This window comes from Balaenoptera musculus, chromosome 15 (genome assembly GCF_009873245.2).
Source record: "Balaenoptera musculus isolate JJ_BM4_2016_0621 chromosome 15, mBalMus1.pri.v3, whole genome shotgun sequence".
In the NCBI taxonomy this organism is placed as follows: domain Eukaryota; kingdom Metazoa; phylum Chordata; class Mammalia; order Artiodactyla; family Balaenopteridae; genus Balaenoptera; species Balaenoptera musculus.
This window is the reverse complement of record NC_045799.1, coordinates 66,410,682-66,433,128: the sequence shown is the minus strand read 5'-3', so window position 1 is coordinate 66,433,128 and position 22,447 is coordinate 66,410,682. Positions and strand designations below refer to the sequence as shown.

Sequence of the window (22,447 nt, the reverse complement as noted above, 5' to 3'; positions counted from 1 at the left end):
GTGCTCTGGCCAGCCTGTTTCATTAGGAGGAAGTACCTTAAGTCTTTTATCTTAGGCTAGTCAGATTCCTAAGAAATTTCTTCAATTGTCTACCTTCCCCCAGGAGGGACAAAGTCAGCTGCCAGTGTCTGGCAGCACAGGGGGAAAGAAGGCTGGTGGACACTCTACAGCCAATACAGAAACTTCCACCAACCCTCCTTTCAGTAGAGTAGCCTCACTCTCTACTGTGCCTGGTGTCCTAGGCTTCTGCAGGGTGATGGAGTGGCAGCTGGCTGGCTACACAGGGGAGCTGAGTGGGTCTAGAGGTCTGATGCTTTGTCTTTCAACTGAACCTACAGTTTTAGCCCCATTTCACTCCCCCTTCCAGAGGTTCCTGGTGCCAATTCTTCAGCCTTTTGGGGGGGGGGTCTTCAATGATGAAAACTGGGTTCTTAGATTTTCCTACTGCTGACCTAGGATCCAGCCTTCTTGGGTCTGCTAACTCAATCACAGTCTATCTGCTTTCCAGCATCCAAAATTTTGTTACTGTTGATGCCTCTTCCTTTTCACCCTCATGGGCTTATGCCATTAAGAAAATCTCTTTCCTGTCATTTTAGTGGAGACTTAGGAGCAAATGGACCTAAATATGTGTTCAATATACCATGTAGAGTTATGGTATATTGTTCAAATTTCTTAAAATTCTGAAAATTTTTAAAGAAATTCTCATATCAGTAACGAAGATTTTCTTAAGTTTTAGATCACAAAGCATCTTTAACATGCATTTTCTTTGAAACTGATGACAACTATGTAATGATAAAGATTATTGTTTTATAGATGAGAAAAACCAAGAAAAACGAAGAGGTACACATCCTTTATTTACAGCAAACAGAAAATGTATGTGCCAAATCCAGAAGTTTTTGTTTTATAAGAATTTATTAGAAATGTTAAAAATCAAGAAACCTTGCATAAAAAAATCCAATTTTCAGCAGCTTGAAAAATTGGAAAATGGGGCAACACTGGGCCCACACTCCCCATGGGGACAACCATTCGGAGCTGAATCTGGGCTGCCTCTTTCAGGTGGGGCTGAGCCCTCCAGTTCACCCCACCTCCACCCAGCTACTTCACTCATGTGTTACCAGGAGACATTTGAATTTGAGACCAGAAAGAAAGAAACCAAGAAAGAAAGGCAAAATGGAACTTAATATATATTCAAAAATAAATCTATAATGCAAGCCACTTCTCTGGGTCTACCCAGTGTCCACCTTGTCTAGGTTAAAGGGGTACCGCAGAGATTAGAAAAGTGAGTAACAGGCACAAATGCAGAGAATATGCATATTTTATCTCCTTTCCCCCACACAAGCTGCATATACTTGTGTAAACATTTGTTGATTTGTAAAACATGTCTAGTACTGCAGACAAATGTGCTGGGACGAAAGGAAATGAAGTCACTAAAACAGCAACAACACTAATTTACCTGGCTTGGTTCATCAAGGTTGCATTTGATGATAAATTCCCACAGGGCCTCAGGTGAGGAGGAGGGGATAAGGATATCCAGGTGCACAGGGGTTAGGGATTTTTCCTACTTACATCCTAAAGCCTGCTTTTTTTCTTTCTCAACCCTGCAGCAAAACTGAAAGAGACATTACACTCCAGTTTAACTTTAAATTTTATTCCCAGGATCCTCTAAATAAAAGCAGCTCTCAAATCCTAGCTCCAGCTTAGCCTCTAACCAGCAGGGTACTTGGAAAGAGTCTACCTTTCAGAACCTTGGATTCTCCATCTGTGATTGAAGATGCAAATTACATCTCCAACTCTGCTAATCTCCTGGACCTTCCCCTGTTTCTTGCACCTGAAAAGAGTTTCTGATGTCTCCCCAGTTGGGCTGGAATGTCCTGGGGTTTTTTTGCTTTTTGCTTTTTTTTTTTTTTTGGCATGTCTAGCATTTGTGGAAAAAGATGCCCTAACCAGCTTTAGAAGGCACAGAACTAGCTTTTGAAAGTGGAATAAGTTCTGCTGGCTCAGAAGGATCTCAGTATTTTGCAGATCATTTTGCTCTCAATGGTCCTTAAAGAAGCATTTGCCTAGCTATCCCAGCCTCCTGCAGGAGAAGGGGACTGCCCTGACATTAAGGCCATGTGAGTGGGTGGAATTACAGGGGTGACCGTTCAAGCCAATCCAGACAAGGAATCATTAACTGGTTGGAGGAACCAGAGCCACAAAGAGTGAGTGCTGTGACTAGGGCTGGATCTCCATTGTTCATGAATTTACTGAGTGCCTACTCTGTGCTAAGGCACTGTTTTTAAGCACTGGAGACCAAAATAAAAATTGAGATGACTCTTGCCCTCAGGGTTTAATATAGTGGCTCTTAAGTCAGGATTAGAGCAGGGGTTGGCAAACTATAGCCCAGGCAGGCTGTTTTGTCAATAAAGTTTTATTGGAACGCCAGCCATGCTCATTCGTTTGGGTATCGGTCACCGATGTTTCTGCACTACAACAGCAGGGCTAAGTAGTTGCAACAGAGACCATATGGCCCGCAAAGCCTAAATATTTACTATCTGGGCCCTTTTACAAAAAAGTTGTCGATCCCTGTGTTAGAGGAAAGCACTGACATATAACTAAGAAATGAGACAGGGTTCTCAGGGAACATAATGATTTGCATAAATAAAATCTCAAAGAGCAAGGAGGCTGGTTGAACTAACAAAAGCATGAATTTTATGAGGCTTGACACCTTTGAAGAGATAAATCAAAATAAAGTTGCTCCTAACTTACATTTAACAAATGCAAATTAACTACATGCACTGGTTTAAAACACACAAACAACTTAAGACAAGCCAACTACTTGATTCTGGACAAACAGAAAAGGGTGATCAGTTCCAACTTCTAAAGGAAACTGGTTGTGATTAGTCCAAATACAAAAACAGGGATACTGTCATTATAGGTGCTCTAAAGATTTTCAAGGGTAATTTTGACTCTGCTTGATTTTTCCTTTAGGGCACACACTGAACTTTGGAACCTAATGCATGCACAGGGTCATGACTTCACAGTACTTAACACTAACATGCTAAAGGACCTGTCTCAATGAACAGGTAAGAATGGTTTGTATGGAAATTCCCTGGAGGTCCAGTGGTTAGGACCCTGAGCTTCCACTGCAGGAGGAACCGGATTCAATCCCTGGTTGGGGAACTAAGTTCCCACAAGCCGAGTGGTGCGGCCAAAAAAAAAAAAAGAATGGTTTGTATGTTACACTCTGTTTTTTTTATGTTTTCATTTTTAAACAAAGGAAGAGAGGCTGCTTTAGCACTTGGGGTTGATCAAAGCAGTCTGTTTTCTTTGCTATTTGAAACACCAACTGAAATCAAACTGGTGTTAAATCTGAATTCCTTCTAAAGAGAATGCTCATTAAATACAGATAGCCATAGCCTGGCCCTGGGGAAACCACTGGAATTAATGAGTGTTTACAGTTCTTGCCCTTTCATTCTCCAACAGCTTAGACAAATCTCAAGGGACTGCTGCTGAAAGCATCCTGCTGCAAATAACAAGAAAATCACCAAGCTTCAAGCAGAAAATGCCAAGGACAGGGGTTGGGGAGCAGATTCTTCATAAGAACACCAGGTGCTAAGAAAATACGGAGGAATACGGTACCAAGAGTACTTCAGTATATTGTGGATGCTGCCATTGAGATGCAGGGTACATGTCCGCTTGGAGGACAGGCTCCAACTTTCCAAGCCACTGTCCTTACATGTAAAAGCTCTGAGGTGCGCCCAAAAAGGTGCACAGTAGCTGATGGAGGAGTTAGAGGTAGTAAAAGTATGCATATAGAAATCAAACCTGTTTTGTAAAGCCCACTGTAGACAGCATGCTTCAGAATGGAATTTGGCTGTATTCCAGAAAATAAGCTGCATTTCAGGAAGGACATTAAACTAAAATATTAGAAAACATGGGAATTCCCTGGCGGGCCTGTGGTTAGGACACGGCACTTTCACTGCTGAGGGCCCGGGTTCAATTCCTGGTTGGGGAACTAAGATCCCCCCCAAAAAGAAAAGAGTGTGCGGGTCCTCCCCCATGACAGAAGGGGGCCTGGGTGATGTACAGTCTCACATCCACCAAAAAATGCCAGCACACTTCCAAATGCTCTGAGAAAGAAGGCTTTGCACTAAGTCATGACACTACACACCCCATGGAAAGTTAATGTGCAGCTCTACTGTACCCCATCGCATCCTGACTCAGGAAACACAGGCTCTGTGGGCCTGAGATTTCAGCCCAGCCTGAAAAGGCTGATGAGCAAAGCCTTAGTATTTTCCATCCAGGGGAGAAAAGATACATTTTCTTACATCTCATGACAAAAAACAACAATAACAACAACAAAACACAGAAGAAGAACCTCAAAGAGATATGTTGGTTCATTAGGCTGCTTTTTCAATCCCCCTCCCCCAAAATGCTGCCCTAGGGGACAGCTGCAGTGTCTCCACTGGTAGCAAAGACATTTTCAAGAGTCAACAATAAAATACAAAAGTAGATTTACAACACGCTAAAAATATTTGCCTCCTCCGGCCCCAAAACAACCCTAAATAAGTAAAGAAGTCTTTTTCTTTCCCCCACTCCTAGCCCTTTAGCTTGGGACAGGCTGGCAGTGATTTTTCCAGCAAGTTATTCCTCCATCTGTGCCCAGGCCTCCTCGGCTTTCTCGTAGTACTGGTTGGCCAGCCGGCCCTTCATGGCTTCCATTGCTGCCTCGGCTGCCTTGGTGTACAAGTCGCCTGAAAGAAAGTAAAGTGGGGCACAAAGAGGTGAAGCACCTGTTATTTTTGCCACCCAGTGTCCCCGACCCCCTCTCTAGAAGATCACCCTGAGGTTACCCTTTCTTGCCTCTCCTTCCACATAACCTGGGTGGGGCTCTGGGTGGGCACGTGATTCAAGCCTGGCCAATCAAAGCACTTCCCCATTCCCCACCAGGCCACAGGGACTGGTCCACATTTAGGCACAGCCAATCAGAGTAAGCCATCTCAATAAGCACAGTGATTGGTTTAGGGATGGGTAGGTGATTCCAACTGAGCCAATGAGAATCAGGCTGAGGGCTTTTACAGGGCAAATTGGGAATATATGAAAGTAGAAAAGATAAAGTATAAGAAATAAAAATTATGAACAACCTCATGTCAGTTCTGGACAGGTTTTGCCACCAAACGAATTTATGCAAAACATATAAAAACAGTTGGTTTTCAGAGCTTTTTGGATTTAGAAGTTTCAAATAAAGGATTGTAGAGTTGCAGTATTATTTGCTTGATTTTGTTACACCACCTTAACAAAAAACTTTTAAACTTAGCCTCATCCTATACCTGTGAAATCAGGAGTTCAGTATGTCTATCATGTTATTTAAAAATATACATATAGGGACTTCCCTGGTGGTGCAGTGGTTAAGAATCCACCTGCCAATGCAGGGAACACGGGTTCGATCCCTGGTCCGGGGAGATCCCACATGCCGCGGAGCAACTAAGCCCATGCACAACTACCGAGCCAGCATTCTAGAGCCCACGAGCCACAACTACTGAGCCTGCACACCACAACTACTGAAGTCCATGCACCCTAGAGCTCGCACACCACAACTACTGAGCCCACGTGCTGCAACTACTGAAGCCTGCGTCAATAGAGCCTGTGCTCTGCAACAAGAGAAGCCACCGCAATGAGAAGCCCACACGCTGCAAGGAAGAGTAGCCCCCACTCATCGCAACTAGAGAAAGCCCGCATGCAGCAACGAAGACCCAATGCAGCCCCAAAATAAAAAAAATAAAAAAATAAATACACATATATATATTTCATATATATATATATAAAAGTGTGAATCAACTGATGAATGTATAAACAAAATGTAGTATCTATACAATAGAATATTATTCAGCAATAAAAAGGAATAAAGGACTGATACATGCTACAACATGAATGAACCTTGAAAGAAGCCAAGACACAAAAGGTCACCTATTATATGATCCCATTTATATGAAATGACCAGAATAAGTAAATCTATAAAGATGAAAAGTAGGTTAGTGGTTGCCAGGGATGGAGGGAGGGGGAAATAGGGAGTCGCTGCTAACAGGTACCAGGTTTCATTCTGGTGTGATGGAAATGTTCTGGAATTAGGTAGTGCTGATGATGGCATAATACTGTGAATATACTAAAAACCACTGAACTTTACACTTTAAAATGTTGAATTTTGGGCTTCCCTGGTGGCGCAGTGGTTGAGAATCTGCCTGCCAATGCAGGGCACACGGGTTCGAGCCCTGGTCTGGGAAGATCCCACATGCCACGGAGCAACTGGGCCCGTGAGCCACAACTACTGAGCCTGAGCGTCTGGAGCCTCTGCTCCGCAACAAGAGAGGCCGCGATAGTGAGAGGCCCGCGCACCGCGATGAAGAGTGGCCCCCACTCGCCGCAACTGGAGAAAGCCCTCGCACAGAAATGAAGACCCAACACAGCCAAAAATAAAAATAATAAATAAATAATAAATTAAAAAATTAAAAAAAAAATGTTGAATTTTATGTTATGAAAATGTCAGCTCAATTTGTGAATTACAAACAAACCTCCCAAACTCCTAATATTTGACTATTAAAATAAAAATGTTCGTCTGCATACCAACTGCATAAAGCCCTCTTCTAAGTCAGCATCATATGGGTATCCAGCCTGGCAAAAATACAGGGCCAGTACAAATCTTTCTCCCAACCAGAACTGAAAGAAGAGACTCAGTCTTGCATGTTGTTGTAATTCCCAGCGAGACAGGAATTATGTCTCTCACTGTCTAGCACTGTCCCACCCCAGGGGCAGGTCTACCAGGCCCTACCTGATCTCTGCGGGTTCTTCTCCAGCCCGCAGCCGCCTGTGAACAGCATCTCTGCCTCCCTGGCCAGAAGCAGATACCGGGGCTCATCTTGCATCCCATCATACTCCCCACCTTCATCACAGTCAGTTGTCTCCAGGGCAGTGTTGTACCAGAGTAGAGCCTCTGGCCAGCTTTGGGACCTTGCCAAGAGATACAGAGGAAAAGAGGGAAGTTACCATAGCAACAGGGCAGGAAGGAGGAGGCCCATCAGCAGGAAGGGTAAGTCAGGAATCCCAATGGGGCCACCACCTATGATTCAGGACGCATAGTACCCAATACCACCACATCTAAAGGGTGTCATTCACATTGTAGATTTACATACTTATTACAATAGTGGTCAAGCATTTTCCCTAAAAAAATTGGTACAGTACAACAATTTTCCAACAGATGGAAGTAGAGCATCTTGAGGAAGGGGAACACTTTCCTCATTTGCACAAAATCACCCTATGGGAATTCCCTGGTGGTCCAGTGATTAGGACTCAGTGCTTTCACTGCTGTGGCCCGGGTTCAGTCTCTGGTCGTGGAACTAAGGTCCTGAAAGCCGCACAGTGAGGCAAAAATAAAAAAAAAAAAATCACCGTATGGGTGATTTTTGCATTAGCAGTGGCTGGTATCCCAGCCAATTTGCCCTATGACTCACACAGGAGAGAAGGTGGTTGGGGGACTCTTTGTCGAGGCCTCCAGAACCTTCTCACAGCAGTCATTCAGCCCCATCTTTTGCTCTGCCTCTTCTGGCCAGCTCTGGCTCTACTCCAGCAAATGCAGAGTTTACCCGGAATAGCTGACTTCCCCCTTCTGGCTCTGCCCTCTACCCTCAACTCTTTCTCCTACTGCAGCACATGAATGGCCAAACCACCAAGGGCGTATGCTGAATTCAAGTTCCAGCTGAATCTGAACAATACAAAATAAAGAGCAAACAGGGCAGTGGGCTCTTTTCCTTGGGGAGTACTAATGCATATTACCAAACATGTGAGTAACTATTTAGAGTACATCAGGAACGAGCAAAGAGAGACACAGATAAGAAGGTCTATGGGCCTCATGAAATGTTCCAGGAGCAACAGCTATATATTTATGGACCTGGCTCTACCCTCCAGTCTTAGCTCCTGTCAACCTCCTCCCATGCCAGGCTCGTTGGGTCACGTTCTCCTCCCCGAACGTGCCAGCTCCTGTCTGCTCCTTGGCTTTTGTACTTATTGCTCCCTCTGCTTAGAACGTCCTTCCTTCAACTCTTCCCATACCTGGCTCCTCATCTCTCCAACCTCAGCTCAACTTCTTCAGAGATGCTGTCCCTAAACACCCTATTTCTTATAATCACCTCAATCTGTAATTCTCCTGTTTACTTATTTACTTGCTTATTATGGTTTCCCTGACTAGAACATAAGCCCCAAGAAGGTTGGGACCTTGTCTGTTCTATTCACTGCTGCATTCCCAGGGTCTGGCAAACAGCACAGCCTCTCTAAATGTCTGTTGAAGTGGCTGGCTAGGATGGTGTCAGGAGATAACTTCCCTTTTTTATAAAATAAAATGGAGTCAAGGTTATTTGAAAATTACTGGTGACACACTCAAAAAATCAGGGTTTTAACAGTGGATTGGAAGCCACTAAACTAGATGATCTCACTTCTTTCAGCTTTGACCCTCCCCAGTCTTGAAGGGCAAGGCAGAATCCCCCCAACACATTAAATGTAGAAGAAGGGAAAGGGCCTACTCTCTCCCCACCCACCCCTACCCAACTCTGCACCCAGCGGTTAGCATGTCTACCCTGCCTTGGAATTTCCAATGACTTTTCCTTGTCCTATGAGATGGTAACTTCTAAGGGGGTCAAAACCCCTTAAAATGCAAATAGCTGACCCTCAATTAATGCTCCCTGAATGGAAGAGGCTGGAGCTGGTTGGAATGAGGAAGAAGAGTAAGAAAAAGACTATAGCAGAAGCTACAGAAGAAAATCTTGATAGATTTAACTACAAAATATTAAAAACCAGCATGTCCCCAGACCCAATAAACAATGGTCATTGTGTGGCACATGTGCCATCCCCTGCCCCCCCAAATCTATGATAGCCATCTCTCTTTTTTTTTGGCCACACCTTGTGGCATGGGGAACTTCCCACACCGAGGATCGAACCCATGCTCCCTGCAGTGGAAGCGCGGAGTCTTAACCAAAGGACCACCAGGGAAGCCTTTTTTTTTTTTAATTTAACACTATCTTTTTTTTTTTTTTTGGTAGCCATCTCAGAAAATTTTTTTAAAGCCAACTCATATACCAGAGTTAACAGTGTTAATATATTAAAATTTTTTACACGGAATTCCCTGGTGGTCCAGTGGTTAGGACTCCACGCTTCCACAGCAGGGGGGCATGGGTTCAATCCCTGGTTGGGGAACTAAGATCCTGCATGCCACACGGTGGGAAGGGGGGGGGAATATATATATATATATATATATATATACACATGAATATATACATATATAATTCTTACAAATCAAAAACAAAAAACCTATTGTCTCAAATTAAAAAGAGAAAGTAGACAGAGGACATAAGGAGAAAACACATACAGCAAAGATTTTTTTTAAGGGCCTCAGATACAGATATTCAATGCCCAGCTCCAGCTCCCCACACCCATGCGGTGGTGCTTCCCCACTGCACTCAATGGGCACCACAGATGTTGGCATTTGATTGGACACAATTGTGTCGTGTCTGTTTTGTTTACCTCCCCTCCATGCCAGTGTAATTCTGAGTCCCCTAAGAAGCAGGCTAATGTACAGTCCACTGGAGGAGAGGTGAAAAGACCTAAGTTTTGGCTCCACTACTTACTGGCTACTTGACTATGGACAAGCCCCTTCACTTCTCAGAACTACAGTTTACTCATCCATAAAATAAGCCCCCAAATGCCTGCCCTGTCTGTGTCAAAGAGATGTGTTGGTTCATTCATTCAAACAACTACTGAGCCAGGCCCTGCACTAAGCACTGGGACTGAAGAGATGCAGGAGACCCAATTCTAGTTCTCAGTGAAATAAAATCACAGATATGAAAGTGCATCCAAATATAGGGGAGCATTACTGTTACAACGCAGTAGGTAGCTGACAAATGTTTGCATGACATGTAATTCAGGCAGGATGTCATGTATCCAGACGTTTTAGACCCTGAGAGCTTGATGTGACAGACCCACAGCCCTGACTTTCCTTCTAAACCCAGTGAGAGGGACATGAACACTTGACCCACAGAGGAGGGAATTGCCAAACTGCCCCAGTCCTGGAGGTTTAGACAATGAATGTGCCCACCCTGCTCCCTGCGCCTGAGGACAACAGGGGGAAGCAGAGATCCACTGGGAGCCACAGAGGGTGAGCAATGGGTCCCACTAAGAGTTCAATTCCCCCAACCGTCCTCTGCTCCTGGATTTCTGGGACCTCCCACTGGCCAAGCCAAAGAGCCGAGATGAAGCTGCCATTCTCCCCTCTTCCCACCGCAGAACCCAGTCCTGGCATCTCTGCCAGAGGGATAACCGAAATGCTGTTGACACCTGCAGGGTTGTAGCCATCAGGAGTCTTAAAACCACTCTGGAAAACTCACACCAGGCTTGAACTCCCCTGGAGCTTGCTGCCTTCCCTGCCCTCCCTCTCAGAAGTGAAAAATAGTAAGAATAAAAACAAAAGTAGGAAGAGTCAATTAAAATCACCCCTAATTCTAACATCTAAGGACAACCGCTCTGGACCTGATGCTACATATCCTTTCACACTCTTTCTCAGGCAAATCTTTACATAAAATGGCTAAGATGCCATTTACCTCTCACTTTATGTGCCAGGCACAGTGAGGATTACAGGCAGCAAATCATTTAACCCTCATACAATGACACACAACCACCCTAGGATGCAGGTTCTATAATAGCTTCCATTTTACACAGTGAAGAAACTGAGGCCAGGGAGGTAAAACTACTTGCCCACGGTCACTGGGCTGGTACTCAGGGGAGCCACATCTGGAACCCAGGTCTGTCCTAACACCGGAGGGGAAGCTCCCACCTGCAGCCCAGGTTCCCACCAGTGTCACCTGAGCCATGGCCACAGTACCTGTCTGGGCTGAGGTTCTGGCCAGTGTCAAAGGCTCGTGCCACCAGGATCATGGACTGTCTGTCGCCAGCTTCAGCTGCCTTCAGTAAGTAATCAAATCCTTTGGTTTTATTCTCTTCTGTCTCCTGTTAACACAAACCAAAGACGGGGAGAGAAAAGGAAATGAGGCTTACACGGGAGGGGCTGCCAGAATCTCACTCATCAATTTTCCCTGTTTCTTGAATTGTTTTGAGAGCTCCAGGCTGGGGCTGCGGTAGAATTGCACATCGTGAGAAAGAGAACAGGGCTTCCCCTGCTGCAAAGAGCTCCTGGGGGTTCCCATCAGGCAGGGAGAAATGGAAGCTTAGCTCACTCCCGCTCACTCTCCTCTATCTGCTCTGATTCCTCCAGAGACCACATCATCTCTCGCCTCCAGCAGGGGCTCCCTGCTTCCAATTCTTTTTACATTTTTTAGCACCTTTATTGAGATATAATTCACATAACATACAACTCACTCATTTAAAGTGTACAACTCAATAGTTCTTAGTATAATCACAGATTGTGCAACCAGCACCATAATCAATTTCAGGATATTTTCATCAAGCTGAGAAGGATTCAAAATACCATACCCTCTAACCATTACCTCCCAATTGTTCCATCCCACCCAGCCCTAGGCAACCACTAATCTACATTCTGTTTCTAGAGATTTCCCTATTGTGGATATTTTATATAAATGTAATCATATAACATGTGGTCTATGGACTTCCCTGGCGGTCCAGGGGTTAAGAATCTGCGCTTCCCTTGCAAGGGGCGTGGGTCCGATCCCTGGTCAGGGAACTAGGATCTCGCATGCCGCTTGGCTCAGCCAAAAAACAAAACAAAACAAAAAACATGTGGTTTAGTGTGACTGGCTTTTTTCACTTGGCGTAAATTTTTTTTAAATAAATTTATTTATTTTATTTATTTATTTTTGGCTGCATTGGGTCTTCGTTGCTGCGCGTGGTCTTCCTCTAATTGCAGCAGGCAGGGGCTACTCTTTGTTGCGGTGCGTGGGCTTCTCATTGCAGGGCTTCTCTTGTTGCAGAGCACACGCCGTAGGCACACGGGCTTCAGTAGTTGTGGCTCGCGGGCTCTAGAGCACAGGCTCAGTAGTTGTGGCGCATGGGCTTAGTTGCTCCATGGCATGTGGGATCTTCCCGGACCAGGGCTCGAACCCGTGTCCCCTGCACTGGCAGGCAGACTCTTAACCCCTGCACCACCAAGGAAGCCCGTATCCAGTCCCTCCTGATCTCATTCCCTGTCACAATTTCCCCCCAGCACTTAAGAACAATGCTTGGCACAGGCAGTGCTCAATAAAGGTCAGTTATTTTTACTTCTGTTGGAAATATTTTCATTTGTTAATTATTATCTGTATTACAACCTTATCTGCCTGAAAAGTTTGCTGTTGTGAATAAGAACCTAGGACGGTGCCCAGAGTGTAGGAGATACTCAAAAAGCATGTGCTGGATAAATGAATGTCTTAGCAAGACAACAGGAAAAGGCCCTAAGAATGGAGGCTTTGGGGAAAGCGGGAGATGGGCCAGCAGCCTTTCAGGGCATGTGGCCATGGTTTTCTTTGCTGCCAGATTCTGTCCTGGAGAGAAAGGCCTTTGGGACACCTGCAGATGAGAAAACTGAAATAGCTTCTACATCCCTTTACAAAGGTGCTCGGGTGCAGTTGGTGTAAACAGCCTGAGATCACAGGGAGAGTTACCAGGGAGTCTCAGCGAGAGTGGTCTCCCCAGTCCTGGCCCCTAACCACTCATCTTGGACCCTGGCATTCCTTTATTCAGGCCTCAAACCCTTCTGAGTGTCCTCTCTGTGCCAGTTGCTGGGAGAACAGGCCAAACGCAGTGGGTACACTGGAGCCGGCTCTGCAGGCTTGTGAGAACCGATGTGAAAGCAAGCCAGTCATAAAACACAGCCATTATTAAAAATTAAATTATGTACACTTACAATTAAATGAAAGGTAACAAATACCCAAAGGTCATCACTTCCTAATTATTTTACTATATTTTACTGTTGTCTGTCCTCTTGAGGTTATTTATATCTATTGCAGGGCTTCTCAACCTTGGCACTACTGGCATTTTAGATGACATAATTCTGTGTTACAGGGACTGTCCTGTGCATTGTAGATGTTTGGAAGCATCCCTGCCCTCTACCCACTAGATGCCAGTTGCACTCCCAGAGTTGTGACAACCAAAGATGTCTCCAGACACTGCCAAGTGTCCCCTGGAGAAGGAGGAGGCAAAATGACTGGTCGAGAACCACCAGCCTGTGGAATCTTCATGGTGGACATGCTATATAATGGTGTGCTGTTGTGCGTTTCCTCCAACTCCATGCTCAGTGATGTCATCTTAGTGCTTGCACATTGGCCGTGGTAGAAGCAGTTATACCACGAGATGGCAAAAAATATTAATAATGCAGATTAATTTGAAAGTGTCTGTAGCCATTACATTGTGACTAGCACAAGAAACTGGAGAGGGGGCTTCCCTAGTGGCGCGGTGGTTGAGAATCTGCCTGCTAATGCAGGGGACACGGGTTCGAGCCCTGGTCTGGGAGGATCCCACATGCCGCGGAGCGGCTGGGCCCGTGAGCCACAGCTACTGAACCTGCGCATCTGGAGCCTGTGCCCCGCAACGCGGGGGGGGGAATCGCGATGGTGAAAGGCCCGCGCACCGCGATGAAGAGCGGCCCCCGCGCCGCGATGAGGAGTGGCCCCCGCTTGCCGCAACTAGAGAGAGCCGTCGCACGAAACGAAGACCCAACACAGCCAAAAATAATAAGTAAATAAAAAAAAATTAAAAAAAAAAGAAACTGGAGAAACATTCTTCAGTATTTAAAACTATCGTCTGATTCAGCAAAGAAGTTGCTCGTATCAGCAGCAAATAAATGAAGTTCCAACTCTGACAAAGGACTTGCTTATTTCACTTTCATCTTACTCACTAAAGTAAGTGAAAGTATCAACCAGTATCTAATGTCAGAACTTCACGCCTCCATCAAATGCAACCAAAGGTGGGCTACAGACATGAGTTCCACAAAAATGAGCGAAGGAATTCTGTAAGGATCAATTGACTATATAGAATTCACAACAGAGTATTTTTATGATTTGTAAACTGTATGCTCCACATTCCTTATATCTGTAAATGTATAATAAACTTACAAGTAGATGTATAATAAATGTACATACATATATGTGCAAACATTCCCTCCCCACCTGCAAGAGCCAGTTGTTAAGCATTTATCAGCACACCACTGGCTAAATGAGATATATTCAGTCCACTCCTCAGATACATTCATGCTCCACTCCTCAGGGAGCATGGAGACGAGAGAAAGAGGAACAAATCAACCGCCTGTCAAAACCCCCTCCCCCAACCAAGCCTGCCCTTCACCATCTAAAACAGGAAATAAAAATGGTTGTAAGTTACCCCTGACCGCATGCCAAAGGATGTATTTGACTGAACCATATGAAACTGCCAATATTCTACCTTCATGACCTACAAAAATGGTTCAACTTAGTATGTCCAAGTCTGGTCACTGCAGCAATTTTTGAGATATCATAAGAATGGAACCAACCCAAGTGTCCATCAACAGGGCACAGGTTAAATAAAGTACCTGTACAATGGAATGTTACTCAGCTGTCAGAAAGAATGCGGAAGCTGTCTCTACAGCACTGAGGGAAAAAGTCTGCAGGACACTGCAGAAATAGGGTCTTTCCAAACAGACAGATGTAACTAGTTAAGATGAGGGCAGACTGGAGTAGGGTGGGCCCTAAACTCCATAGGACAGGTGTCTTCATAAAAAAAGAGACACAGAGGCACAGAGACACACACACAGAGAAAAGGCCATGTGAAGATGGAAACAGAGATTGGAGTGAAGTACCTACAGACCAAGGAACACCCAAGATTGCCTCCAGTCACTAGAAGCTAGAAAATCATGGCCTGTCAACACACTGATTTTGGACTTCTGGCCTCTAGAACCGTGAGAGAATGAATTTCTGTTGTTTTAAGCCCCCCAGTTTGTGGTTATTAGTTATGGTAGCCCTAGGAAATGAATACCCTCTTGGAATTACATGTGAGAAACTAATAACGATGGTTACCTGTTATCAGGAGAATGAGAAGGTGGAGGAAAAGGTGGGAGGGAGATTTTTCACTGTAAACCTTTTCACATTAAAAAAACTTTTCGTCACATGAATGTATTAACTATTTTAAAAGTTAAATAAATCAAGGACTTTTGGGTGTCTTCCCACATCCTCTTCCAGTCTGAGACCCCCAACCTGCTGGGCCATGGCGAGGCCCACAGAGGAGGGCTGGTGCCCTGTGCCCACACCAGGCCCAGCCTTGTCCGGCTGCAAGCCTGGCCCACGTGACAGAGAGCTGGAGACATTTACGCTGGGAGCACGTGCACACCAAGGGCGTCTCAGCTTCTCTAAGGAAAGGATCACACTCCCTAGGCCACGTCAGGTCCTGTCCACTGTGCCCATAGACCAGGGGAGTGATGAGAGAGCAGGCACCCTCACGGGTTCCCATCATACCCATCCTGCCCGGGACCCTCTCCAGCCTCATCTCCTGCACCTTCTCACGCTCCACACTCCAGCTGCACTGATCGCCTCCTGTCCTCTCACCCCAACCCTGTCTCCCCAGGGCCTGGGCCTGCGCTGTCCCCTCTGCCCACGCTCCCCCTCCCACACTCTGCCTGGCTGACTCCACTGGGCCTGCAGGTCTACCTTAGGGATCACTTTACTCATTCGTTCCACAGACGAATGCTGATTATCTAGTGTGTGCCAGGTCTGTTCTAGCCACTAGGGACAGAGCTGGAACTGCCAATCAAGAAACCCCAGCTACGGCCCTTCCTCATTTATTTGCAGTAGCATCTGCTGCTTCTCCCACCGCACCACGTCACAATTGCCTGGGAATGTGACTGTCACCTTCCACTCAGTCCCCAAGGCCAGAGACCAATTCTATCAGCGTCAACTAACTTAGAAGTGCCTGGTCCCAAACTGATGCTCGGGAAATTTCTGAGGCATAAACCCAGGGAGGGAAGGGTGATGGGTTGACTGAGCCCCCGGCCCCCTCACCTTCAGAGAGACGTCCGCCAGGATGTGGTGGGGCAGCTGCGAGTACATGAGTCCCAGGCCCACGATGGCCTCCAGCTCGCCCAGGTCGGCCGCGTGCTCCAGGTGGAAGATCGCCGATTCCCGGTCCCACTCCTCGTCCTTCTCGCAGAAGCGCCCGCCCTCATGGTAGCGCACCATGGCCAGATGAACCTGCCACACAGATGGCAGGTGGGCCTGGCTGCCTGGAGGCCGCAGCCGCAGCCAAGGGCCTCCCAGCCAGCCTGGGGGAGGAAGCGATTCTAGGGGGAGGCGCCGGGTTAATGCAGAGAGGGCATCACCATACCTTCCCCAAAATGGACTTCCCGATTCTCTTCTCAAGGTCCAGAGCGTTGAGCCTCTGCACTTCCAGGGCCACGGCTGAAGGCCTCGGCAGGTGGAGACGAGAGGAGTTGAGGAGATTCCACTTCTCCACACAGACCTGAAGGGAGGACCGGGCATTTACAGGCCAGAGAAGCGAGGGGCTGGGGATGGACGCACCCTCCCAGCTGTGAAAGTCGGCCTGGCAAGTTAAGGGGCGCGGACCTGTGCGGTGTCAAGTTTTCTTGGACAAACCCGGCTCCATTTCCAGTCACTTGAATTATGCCAGCTTGTGGGCACTGAGGGGATGTTGTAGCAACGGGACACAAAGGCTAGCACACTGCACTGCAGCAGTTCAAAGAAGTGCCTCCTCACTTATCCATCTGACTTAGGTCGGGGAGTTTCGACCCTGAGCTGCTCCTCTGCCAGCTCCCCACACAAGGCACCAGAAGAGTCTGACTTCAGACCTGGCAGCAAATCCACTGTGCTTTCCCTGTGCATCCACAGGGACCTTCAGGAGATGGGCTTAGAAAACACATCATGTCTCCCAGCTAAAAACATCCCTGTCCAAAGTTCTCGCAGGACAGAGCCAGGCTGCTGTGTGTGTGTGTCTGTGCGTACGCACACTAAACATCCTACAATGCACAGGGCATCCTCCACAAAAAAGAATGACCCAGCCCAGAATGTCAGTGGTGCTGGGATCAAACGACCCTGCCTCCGCACCATGCTGTGGCCTTGACCCGATTGAGAAATACCCTGTGGTAAGGAAATACTGTGTGATAAATAATCTGTGTTCTGGAAGCAGCAAGAGTCAAGCCTGCCCCGGGGATCAGGGAAGGCTCCTGGAGAAGGTGCCACTGGGGTCCAGCCTGGGAGAGCAGACAGGCTTGAGGAGATATGACCACAGGGGAGGAAGGACCTTGCAGGCAGGAGAGAGACTCGCCTTAGCAAAGGCTGGAGGGTGAGAGGTTCAAAATGTGGTTCAGAGTCAGCTAGAGAAGAGCGTTTCGGAGGCTGGTCTTTCCCACACTGGCCTGATGATAATCACCTGAGATACTTCTTCCAACTATTAGCCAGGTAACCTGGGGAGAGTCGCTTAAGACCCCCTTTTTCTAATACATCAAAAGAGGATGAATAACATTAGCCTGTCTCAGTGGGTGGCTGCAAGAATTAAATTTTGGGGGGCTGCACCACGCAGCTTGTACGAACTTCCCCAACCAGGGATTGAACCCGGGCCACGGCAATGAGAGCCCGGAATTCTAACCGCTAGGCCACCAGGGAACTCCCTAGACATAAACTAATGTATACTGGAAGGCGTTGTGAGCTGTGGCCTCCAGGACAGGCCATCCTGACCTTCTCTAATTCTCCCCGCTGATTCTGCAGCGTCACACCCAGGAGCTCAAAAAGTATTTGCCGAGGGGACTGGCTCCTTTGCAAAATCGTCCTTTAGGAGACATGCGAAGCACCTGGGCAGGCAGAAGCGACATGACGTGAGGGGGAAGAAACAGAAACAGAGTCTGAAAAAGGCAAGCTCGCAGCCACGACGAGGATTCCTGGGGGCACATTACCCGTCCGGAGCTGCCCAGGCTGTCTTCGTCCGACTCGTACCTCCGGTTACCGTTTGAGTGGCCCTGATGGAGACATAGATTAGAGTGATCCAAAGAGCAGCCTTCCTCCCAAGAACCTCCTTCGGGGGAACCGGTCCAGCCCTCCCAGGGGATCCTCCTCAGGGAACTGGCTCGGCCCCCCAGGAAGCTGGCACCTTCATCTGCCAAGCAGAGAGGATGCTGGGTAACAGGCAGGACTGATGTGCTGGGGCAGCCGCAGCCTCCCTCTCGCTCTCACCATGTGCATGGACGGAACCGACTCAAAGGCACAGGATCCCAGCAGACAGGCACCAAGAAAACTGGGCCACGTGCTTCGCTTAGCCACAGCTCCCATCGCCTGTCTATATATATTCGCAGTAACTAAGCCGAGACCAGAGGCTCCCGGCAAGACCGCCCGTAATGCTCGTGTTCCATTCTGGCACCTGGCAAAACCTCTAAGTGGCTGATGCTGCCTAAGACCACCCTCACCAGGATGCTGCTGAAAAGATACCGTAGGGCATCTTTCATCCTCTGGAGCCTTTCCGAGGGACTGCTGGAATCCCGTGCCTTTGAGCTGGGCCCTCCCACCTACCAGCACCATTCTGGCCCACTGCCCAGCATCCTCTCTGCTTAGCAACCAGAGGTCCAGCTTCACTGTAAGATGTGTCCGCCATGTTCAACCTTGTGTCTAATCCCCCATGCTTGTCCCCTTACTAAAACTTACTAGTCCACATTACCCTGTTTTATCTTCTGCCCTGCATTTATCTTTATCTGAAATGATTTATTTATTACTTTACTTTATGCTCTTACCACCCATTCACATTCCCCCCTCCGCCCCAGCCCTCTATCCTCCTGGACAACTAGGCAACAGGGGACTCTGTTCTCATTTCCTTGGGGTTCCTTACATGTTCTCGGGGCTCTGGGTCGTCCAGCTCACCCCGCTTCTCACTGGGTATCCGCTGTCTCCACTGTTCTCAGAGTCCTGCGGAGAAAAGATGGCCCTAGGGTCTCAGTGGTCCTCTGAGTACCTGGTGGTGGTGATATCTGGAATCCCAGTCATTTGCTTTCCCTCCTTTGTCCCATCACCCCACAACATTCTCTTCTTCCTACCCTTGCTGGTTGGGTGACAAGGGAGCAGTAAAAAAATAGTGGCGAAGAATGTGGGCTCTGGAGCCAGACTGCCTAGGCTCAAATCCGAGCTTTGTAACTCACCAGCTATGACTCTGGATAGCTGCTCAGCCTCTCTGAGCTTCGGTTTCCCTAGCTATGGGGATTCATTATAACTACCTACATCAAGCGGCTGTGAGGATGAAATGAGATGTCACGCTCAGAGTGTGGATCGTAGTAAGTGCCATTGTCAAGAGTGACTCACCCATTTCACAGGCAGAAAAACAAAGCCTGGTTTAAAGGATATGACCCATGGATAAAAATGCAGCATTGGAGACGCAGACCTACTAGAGAATGGACTTGAGGATACGGGGAGGGGGAAGAGTACGCTGGGACAAAGTGACAGAGTGGCATGGACATATGTACACTACCAAAAGTAAAACCGATAGCTAGTGGGAAGCAGCCGCATAGCACAGGGAGATCAGCTCGGTGCTTTGTGACCACCTAGAGGCGTGGGAAAGGGAGGGTGGGAGGGAGACGCAAGAGGGAAGAGATATGGGGATATATGTATATGTATAGCTGATTCACTTTGTTATAAAGCAGAAACTAACACACCATTGTAAAGCAATTAAACACCAATAAAGATGTTTAAAAAAAAATGCAGCACTGGGAACAATTATTTACTACAACTAAGCCCTCTGCCAAAACTGCACACATCACCTGGGCATATGTTTTATTCTTCTAGATCTGAGTTCTGTTGTGAAAAGGAACCTGGTATAATTTAGAATCTCTAAAACTTCAGTCACTTGTCTACCAACGTTAAGTTCTGGCCATATCCGCATGTCACCTGCATCACTGTTCAACTAAAACTTTTATTTTTTTCCTCCTTCATTCCACTGAGAAACATTTCAAACACACAAATAAGAACAGAGAATCCTAAAATGAACTCCTGTGCACCTGTTGCCAAGTTTTGTCAACTCTTAACACTAGGCCTTAGTTACTTTAGATCTTTTATTTCTAAAAGGAATTAAAACATTGCTGTTAAAATTTAGACCTCTTATGAGTCCCCTCTGCATCCCATTCTCTTCCTCCTTCAGATAAAACTCTTCTCATGAATTCATAGTTCTGTTTTATTATTTTTCTTTTTTTTTTTAAAGGGATTTTCAATTTTACTCATTTTTTTAAAAATTAATTTATTTATTTTTGGCTGTGTTGGGTCTTCATTTCTGTGCGAGGGCTTTCTCTAGTTGCGGCGAGCGGGGGCCACTCTTCATCGCGGTGCACGGGCCTCTCACTATCGCAGCCTCTCTTGATGCGGAGCACAGGCTCCAGACGCGCAGGCTCAGCAGTTGTGGCTCACGGGCCTAGTTGCTCCGCGGCATGTGGGATCTTCCCAGACCAGGGCTCGAACCCGTGTCCCCTGCATTAGCAGGCAGATTCTCAACCACTGTGCCACCAGGGAAGCCCTTATTATTTTTCTTTAAATAAACCATTTTATTTTACTTAAGTCAATATATTTTTAAAAGAAGCTTGGTATCACTACCATAAATGTAAAACCTGGATCAGTCTCCTAGACAGATGGGCGCCATGGAACATACACAGTGGAATCCTTGGTCTCTGGTCTGGCCAGGATCCACTCCACCCGAAGGAGCTGCGTTATTCTAAAAAGGCCCCTGCCCTGGTTTCTAGAAGCACCACAGGCTTCCTACTGCCCTCCCCCAGGTCTTTGTTCTGTGTGAGCCAAATAGCTGTTCTTTTTTTTTTTTTTTTTTTTTTTAATTGAGGTATAATTTACAGACAACCAAATTAAAGTGTTCAGTGTGCTGAGTGAAAGGCTTTTTTTGAAACTGGATCACAGGCTATACCTAAAAGCTCCAGGCAGCCCCCTCCTCGCACCCACTCTGCATGACCTTGGGCCCCACGTCCCACCCTTGGGAACCACTTCCAAGCCGGGCAACAGAGAGCCTCACTCAAACCCCAGCTCTGAACTCCCCAGGTCAGACCCTGGGCAAGGCAGCTAACCTCTCCAAACCTCAGCGTCCTCATCTGAGAAATGGTGGAGAATAAAAGCAAAGGGGGGTGGTGCAGTGGTTAAGAATCCGCCTGCCAATGCAGGGGACACGGGTTTGAGCCCTGGTCTGGGAAGATCCCACATGCTGCGGAGCAACTAAGCCCATGCGCTACAACTACTGAGCCTGTGCTCTAGAGCCCACGAGCCACAACTACTGAGCCCATGTGCCACAACTACTGAAACCCGCGCGCCTAGAGCCCATGCTCCGCAACAAGAGAAGCCACCACAATGAGAAGCCCATGCACCGCAACGAAGAGTAGCCCCTGCTCGCTACAACTAGAGAAAGCCTGCGCACAGCAAAGAAGACCCGATGCAGCCAAAATAAATAAGTAAATAAACAAATACATTTATATATAAAAAAAAAAAAAAGCAAAGGGCAGCAGTATAGAGGGTGGGTTCGAGGCCAGATGGCCTGGGTTTGAACGCTGGCTCCATCATTGAGTGACCGTGAGCAAGTGGCTTACCTTTCTGTGCCTCAGTTTCCCTGTCTCTAAATCAGGGATAATGAGGGCACTGTCTAAGCAGCTGCTAATGCTGGGGATAAGCAGGTGACTGAGGGGACAGGTGGGAGGGAGACTTTTCACCTTGTAATTTTCTGAATCTTTTCCTTTTCAACCTACTCTGAAATTCTAAAACTCATCCTAGCTCTAGAGTAAAACATAAAACCTATTCTAAAAGGAATAAAAACTATCATCTATTTATCTCATAAGTTGTTGTGAGGATTAAATGAGAATTATCTACCAAGCTCTTAAGACAGTGTCTGCCCATGGTGATGAGTCCATATGTGTCAGCTATTCCTATTTTTTGTTCCCACTCAAGAACTCTGAAAAGCTGTCAGGAGCGAAGTTGAACCTTTGGAGCTGAGAGTGCAGCTTAAGATGCTGTGGCCTGTGCAAGTGTGACGTTTCTGTGACGTCTGTTTAAAACATTCTCATGAATTTTTAATTTGACACCATAATATATGTTTGTCTGAATGCAAATATGTCATCTACAGCTTCTTACTGCTAGTCACGCAGAGGCTGCAGGAAACCTGTTCTGCTTATCCAAGCTGTAAGCATCACAGCTACCTGTGCTATAAGTTACACATCAGAGACCCAACGTAGCCCCCGTGCCCCAAGATAGCTTGGCCACACAACGTGCGGCCAAACCAAACCCAGGGCCAAGTCCAGCATGTACCAGAAGGTTGCATTATTGCTGATTTGGATTCTCTCTGCTTTAACCACCTCCAGGAACTGGAATAGACCCAGCTCTTCCCAGACAAAATGCTGCCCTGGGCAGGAGGCTGGGATTCCCCCCATGCACCTGTATCCTCCTGCCAGTGCCCGGAGCAGACCTGGGTTACCCACCTC

General features: G+C 46.9%; 1 protein-coding gene across 1 annotated transcript in view; it reads right to left on the bottom strand.

The window, feature by feature from the left end:
• Nucleotides 1-837: 837 nt before the first annotated feature.
• Nucleotides 838-22,447, bottom strand: part of EEF2K (eukaryotic elongation factor 2 kinase) — a 61,285-nt gene continuing 39,675 nt past the window's right edge. Inside the window, 8 exon segments of the mRNA XM_036825192.1 lie at nt 838-4,736; nt 6,809-6,987; nt 10,904-11,028; nt 15,999-16,187; nt 16,321-16,455; nt 17,903-17,965; nt 18,826-18,869; nt 18,872-18,902. Coding sequence (XP_036681087.1) covers nt 4,627-4,736; nt 6,809-6,987; nt 10,904-11,028; nt 15,999-16,187; nt 16,321-16,455; nt 17,903-17,965; nt 18,826-18,869; nt 18,872-18,902 — 876 coding nt within the window. The 3' untranslated portion in view covers nt 838-4,626.